At 34.8% G+C, this 6,458-nt stretch overlaps 2 protein-coding genes across 2 annotated transcripts in view; one reads left to right on the forward strand and one right to left on the reverse strand.

Annotated features, from left to right (window-relative positions):
* dph2 (DPH2 homolog) overlaps positions 1 to 1,035 on the forward strand; it is an 8,551-nt gene extending 7,516 nt beyond the window's left edge. Inside the window, exons 5-6 of the mRNA XM_015374953.1 lie at positions 595 to 777; positions 897 to 1,035. Of these exons, the coding sequence (XP_015230439.1) occupies positions 595 to 777; positions 897 to 1,021 (308 nt within the window). The 3' untranslated portion in view covers positions 1,022 to 1,035. The remainder of the gene's footprint in view (positions 1 to 594; positions 778 to 896) is intronic.
* LOC107084894 (neutrophil cytosol factor 2-like) overlaps positions 875 to 6,458 on the reverse strand; it is a 10,885-nt gene continuing 5,301 nt past the window's right edge. Inside the window, exons 7-15 of the mRNA XM_015374952.1 lie at positions 5,638 to 5,681; positions 5,211 to 5,352; positions 2,522 to 2,587; positions 2,309 to 2,363; positions 2,180 to 2,223; positions 1,946 to 2,094; positions 1,769 to 1,871; positions 1,408 to 1,525; positions 875 to 1,302 (exon numbers count right to left, since the gene is read on the reverse strand). Coding sequence (XP_015230438.1) covers positions 1,211 to 1,302; positions 1,408 to 1,525; positions 1,769 to 1,871; positions 1,946 to 2,094; positions 2,180 to 2,223; positions 2,309 to 2,363; positions 2,522 to 2,587; positions 5,211 to 5,352; positions 5,638 to 5,681 — 813 coding nt within the window. The 3' untranslated portion in view covers positions 875 to 1,210. The remainder of the gene's footprint in view (positions 1,303 to 1,407; positions 1,526 to 1,768; positions 1,872 to 1,945; positions 2,095 to 2,179; positions 2,224 to 2,308; positions 2,364 to 2,521; positions 2,588 to 5,210; positions 5,353 to 5,637; positions 5,682 to 6,458) is intronic.

Here is a 6,458-nt window from a genome sequence, read left to right on the forward strand (position 1 = left end):
CCTACAAACAGGAAGCCTGGGATCAAACCCCAGCTGGCGGGAATGAGCTGCCAGTGTGGGTCCTCAGGCAAGACGCTTCACGCTAATACCTGTTTTTGGGAGATGCGGCCTAGTGGTTAGGGCATTGCACCTGGAATCCTGAGGTTCAAAGCCTTACTCTCAAGGCCTGCCACTCTGGGTCCTTAACCCCACACTGCTTCCCAAGGGGATGGGTTAAATGCAGAGAGTTCATTTCGTTGCTCGGTACGTTACAGTGTAATGAGAATAAAGCTGGGAAAGAGAAAAAAAATGACTTTAAACTCTTGGGATTTGGGAAGTTTATTTAATACAAAGTATGTTGGCATTCTGTTTATATCATGCTGTAAAATTAAATTAAGTCTTTTCTATTAATGTCACACATCAGAAGACTGTTGCTTAAATTAATTCACTACTGAAAGGTTTTTAATAACTAATGAAGATCCATTTCCTCTCCTGTATTCTGACTCTGCCAGGATGTTGCTCTTTTAATTTGATAATAAAAGAATGCTATTCCCTGCCATTTCTATCCTTAACAACTTGTTTTATTTCATCTTAGTTTCCTTTTCCCTGGTACAGGTGGACAGAGTCACGTGCCGATGTGTGACCAGCAGGAAGATGACGATGCGACCGATGTGTCGTTAATAACCGGGGCCCTGCGGAGCCAGAACCTGCTGAACGGCGAGCCTGTAGAGTCGTCGTTTGGCTCCTCTGTGGTTCTGAGGAACCAGACTCTGACTGTAGCCAACGCCAACTCAGCAGGTACAGAACAGTCCAAAACATCTGCTGCAGTTGTTCAATACGTTTATTTCTGTTGCGTTTTGTCCTACAGTCTGAGGTAACCAACACATTTGGCTTTTCTCTTTTTCTGTGTTTTGTAGCGTCTTTTCTGGCCGGTCGAAGCTGGCAGGGCCTGGAGCAGAAGCTGGGAGAGACTCCTGTAGTGAAGGCAGTAGAGGGCAGGAGAGGCATAGCTATCGCATACGAAGAGGAAGGAACATCATGATTTATTGATGTCATCACAGCATCTTAAGGATAATTTATTTGCTTATAAATGGACTATATCCATATAATAAATGATTGTTTTTTTTATCACATCTGCCATCATCAGTTTTTATTTCTGGAATGAATAACTTAATATAACATTATTTTCTGCCTTGTGTGTAGAGAACAACACACTAACAACATGAAACCACTATTGTTCGTTTGTTTGAACTTCCTCTGCAAATGAGGCAGGAAATATACCAGTGTTCCCATTACACTCCCCCTCCAACCAGTCCTGGTTCACTAAAGGAAAAGAAGAGACTAGGTTAGACCTGCATCTTTAAAAAGATGATTCTGAACCTTTTTATTAAGATTTCTGGAAGGTGTTCAAATACGTTTAAGCCAAACCTGTGGAGAGCAGTTTGATTTTATCTCCCTCCTGAAAGCTCAGGTCCTCTGGGTTAGAAGACTCGTAGGTATGAAGCGCCACCAAGTAAATCTCTTTCTGTGACTTTCCATCAATTTGCTGCCATTAGAAAACACAAATGATTGATGAACATAGAAATAAATCAAATTCATCTTATTTTTTTTTTTGTCAAATCAAAATCTACTTGTATCCTGCACAAACATAACGTTGTGGTGACATTTTTTTAATTTGACTTTATTTTAGGGTTCTTCTCTGTAGAAACATCTGATAAGATTCTTACTGATTTTTAATTCTTAATTCAAACATTAAGGAAGGAGAACCCTAGAAACTCTCCCACCGTACCTCTTTGGCCGTGCACCACAGTGAGATGCGTCCATCCTGAGCACGCCTCCATACTTCTTTCATCTTTGTTTTATCAATCATCTTTTTTCCTTGAGCATCTGAGCTAAAAAACCAAAACCGTTTTTTTAAATAGAAGCCCAAAATCACAGAGATGAAATATTAAAATAAAGCTTTTACCTCAAAGAGATGGCTGCGGAGGGGAGATTCAGCTTCTTACTGATTTTCTCTTCGAGAACCTCATAAGGAGACCCGTGTGGAACAGAGACCGCGAAGTTAAAGGTGAAGTAGATTTTGACGAAATAAGAGGTTTCTGTTGGCTGCTTGATCTGCAAATAAAGGGAGTAAAAATAAATGAAAATATCCAAACATTTCTTCTAGCAGAGGGCAGATTATTGAAGATTTCCTCTGAACCTGCTGCTGAGTATTCTCTCTGCTGCTGTCTTCCATAGCAGGACCTTCATATACAGAATGAGAAAGAACTATTTACATCCATATTAAAGAAGGTCTTTATAGTCTGGTTTGCTTAATCAGAACATCTACCTTGACTCGTCTCTGGTCTGCTTGGAGCATCTCGGCTGTGAAGTCTAGACACACCCTGATGATAGCCATTGAAAACGAAACAGAAATGTCAAATCTACCTTTAATGATATTTTCAGCTAATTGGGTCATTTCAAGATAAATGAATTAGTGTAAAATTATCAAAATACATTTAAACATCACAGTAAATAAGTCATTAAAATGTAATATTCATACCCTGATCTCTCTTGGACCGAGGGAGATGTCCAAACGTTCCAGGTAGTTGTAAGGAACCAGTCCCCTCTGCAAATGAAATATTGACTATTTATTAATTTATTAGGCTAATAAAACAGCATCTTCAGCCATCATTGGCACAGCTGTAAAGATGACCATCCCCTTAGCAAAAAGTAGTTTATTCAAGTATACTAAAAGGGCACTAATTTCATACTTAAAATCAGGCAGTGCACTTAGAGTTTACTTATTCTAAACTATATTTCATATACTCAACAATATTATAGTCAAGTGTACTTGACTATAGTATTTACTAAAGCATACTTTAGGTATACTTTAGTAAACTTAAACATTTCCGAATTTAGTTTGAAGAAGTATTACTTTAGTAATACTTCAAGTACGCAAAAAGTACATTGTTCGGTATACTTTCTAAACTTATATTTAAGTATTCTTTTTTTTTTTTTGAACAAAGACTTTATTTTATCAGATCAATATTCAAAATCAATGCTTAATACTATAAGCCAGAAACAACAACTTCTAATACAACCATACAAACAACTGAGTAACAACAACTAAACAAGTCGGCGAGCTGAAAATCCATGTTTTGTTTTTTTTTGTTTTTTTTCTTTTTCTTTTTTTTCTTTTATATTTTTTTTATTTTTTTTTACTTGGGGGATCAAATAAAGGAAAAATCTTTCTCGACTGACTTTTATTTTTCTCATAACAGAGATATATGTTAAGTATGCCTTTAAAATATGTACCTGTGTGTTTACATTTATCTTACTTACTACAATATTCACTGGAAATATGTCTTCAAAGGGTTCCATCTTTTCTCAAATAAACCAGTGGACAAGTTTAATTTTGCTGTTATTTTCTCCATCGTATAAACAGTCACTAGTTTCTCTTTCCATTGATTTACAGTAGGGGGTGAAGGTTTATACCAACATATTTTTTTTTTTTTTTTTGGGTACGAGAACAAGGATACCAATAAGTATTGTTCGTCTTTACTTAAATTATTTGGTGGAATTCCCAGAACGAAGATCCGGGGGTTCCAATCAATATCAGCCTCCCAGAATTTCTTAATCTTTGGGCAAGCCCAAATACTTAAGTATTCTTAATAGAATTTACTTCAAGTATACTACTTTTTGCTAAGGGTAGTTTTGTAAAGTTTTCTAGTTGTAGCATGAATTAATAGAACGTAACTCTGGATTAGACACAAATACATCCACCAGCTGATGCTTTGGGTGTTAATTTGGGTGTTTTTCTCAGCAGCCATGCTTTGAGGTCACCTGAAGTGCACACATTGCTGCTCCCTTCACTCTGCTATCCATTGTTCCTTTTTGGGTCAATTTGTTCACAATTTAGTTTGACATTTGTGACGATTGTGTGATTTGCATCACGAAGAGGAAGAAAAAACATGAGCTTTAAAAATCTGTCCCAACATCAGCAGCTCATATCGGTTAGACCAGGGTTCTTAAATGATGAGTGATGCGTATTCACACAAATTTAAGTACATGGAATACAGAAATGTGAATCCCATTGAATAAGTAGAATATTTTTTTCTATTTTTAAAATTTAAGGTTTCTTATTTTTTTTTATAAATATGAACTGTGTGCAGAATTATTAGGCAAATTAGCATTTCGTTCGCATCATCCTTTACATAAATGTTGTCCTACTCCAAGCTGTATAGGCTTGAAAGCCAACTACCAATTAAGTAAATCAAGTGGTGTGCATCTCTGTAATGAGAAGGGGTGTGGCCCAATGACATAAACACCCTATATAAGGTGTGCTTAATTATTAGGCAACTTCCTTTCCTTTGTTTGTTTCTGAATTTTGAGTTGTTATATTGGTTTACCTGGTGAAAATTAACGTGTGAGAGGGGTATATGTTTGTTTTTTATAAGGTTGCCTAATAATTCTGCACTGTAATATTTACCTGCACACACAGACATCCTCATAAAATAGCCACAAAAAAAAACACATCAGCTTCCTAAAAATACGTAACTTTGATATTAAGGAGTTTTTTGGGTTGAATAATTCTGCAAACAGTGTTTTTAGATGTAATCCATATCTCATATATATATATAGATATATATATATATATCTATATATATATCTATATATATATATATAGATATATATATATATATATATATATTTCACTGAATTTGAAAATAAACCAATAAATAATAAAACTTATTAAATATTTAAATGTTATTTTCAAAGAATACACTTATTAAAAAATTTTCATTAAGTAAATGTAGAGTGAGGTCATTTAATGTATTTTTAAGGGGATGCTAGTCTGTTGCATTTTTTTATTTTGGGCATCACAGGCTGGAATGATTGTTAGAGTAATAAGAGAAATAATCAGAGTTAGCATCAAATTTACAAAACAATCAGTATCAGTGGATTTTTACTCTGTATGTGGTGGAAAACTAAACCTGGTTTGTCTCAACCTCGTTCGTTTTATTTCCAGTTTTACTGGTATTTATCCAAATGGCATACCTCCCAAACTCCACTGATCAAACTTTTGTTTTTGTTTTTTTTTTAAATCTATATGTTCTAGATATATTTACAACATTTAAAGCTTTTTACACATTTTTACCTAGAGGACGTTTTACAGTATATGCATTCAAAAGAACCAAATCTGAATACAAACGGCCGTTTAACCAAAGACTGAAGGTCTGGGGTCTTACCCTTTCATTGAAGACCACATATGCCCAGTTGTCGGCCCCCCTCTGTAACACAAACACAATGTTGCCCGGCACTACAGCCAACTCATTGCTGGTTTCAGGAACAAACTCAAACAGCACAGTGTGGGCCTCCCCTTCCAAAGCTCTGTGAAAACACAGCGTCCACATGGCATCAAAGGTACTCTCCCATTTAAAGAAAAATATACTAAAGATGCAGCAGAAAATATGTTACTTTATGAATCTACTTTTCTACTTGTTGATTTTATGTTACTTCCAAAAAAAGAGAGAGTTTAATAAAATTATTTTCCTGAAGTTGCACAAAAAACAAAAAACAATGGTTTCACCATCATTTTTGTTGGAATTCAAATTGTATGAAAAGAAAAGTATGAAAGAAATATGAAATTAGATAAATCAAAAGTAATTTACAAACCTCAGAGTCTCTGGTTCTCTAGGAGCAGCTGGACCGTCTTCAACCTTCAGTCAGAACACAGATAATTCAATCATAGACTGGATGAACCAGAATTAGCTTAACGAAAACTCTAAATCATGTCACAGGCTCTGCATCACCCTGACAACAACAAACCAAAACACTGCATTATTGCACTATATATATTTAATGCTCTGAACTTCCATATGAATGTGTTTTTTGCACCATTTTGCAATTTAATGAATGGAAATGTTATGAAAGCTGTACAAAATAAAATTCGTTTTTGTATAAACTTCTATAAAAATAAAAGTTCTCTATTTCTAAGTTAATGTCACACCATGCAGTCATTAAATAATAAACGTTTAGGTCACAGTGTGGCTTGTTAGACAGATTAATTATGCATTTGAGTAGGTGATGAACATGATATTCATTAAACTCACACTCATCTATATGAAGCGTTGTGAACTGCATTAGCAGAGTAAATAACTTTATAATTATTAAACTAATCGAATTTGACTGGAACTTAGAGTATCATGAGAATATATATTTGTAAAATACAGGTAGACAGAGGTGGGTCACAATAAATTACATTTTCTCAGTTCAGTAACTTTTTGATAAAAACAATATATACTTTTAGGAGTAGTTCCACTGCTTTGTGCTTTTTACTTTACTTTACTCTTTATGAAGTATCACTACTCTTGCTGGAGTAAAATGTTAGGATACTTCATACGGTGTGAGTAACTTCACTGAATAAAGAACAAGCTTTTTTTCTCTTTTTTGAAGTGCTCCTAAAAATTCTTCTCTGCAAAAAAATGAAATCTAAA

Source organism: Cyprinodon variegatus, unplaced genomic scaffold (genome assembly GCF_000732505.1).
Source record: "Cyprinodon variegatus isolate N-32 unplaced genomic scaffold, C_variegatus-1.0 Scaffold111, whole genome shotgun sequence".
Taxonomy (NCBI): domain Eukaryota; kingdom Metazoa; phylum Chordata; class Actinopteri; order Cyprinodontiformes; family Cyprinodontidae; genus Cyprinodon; species Cyprinodon variegatus.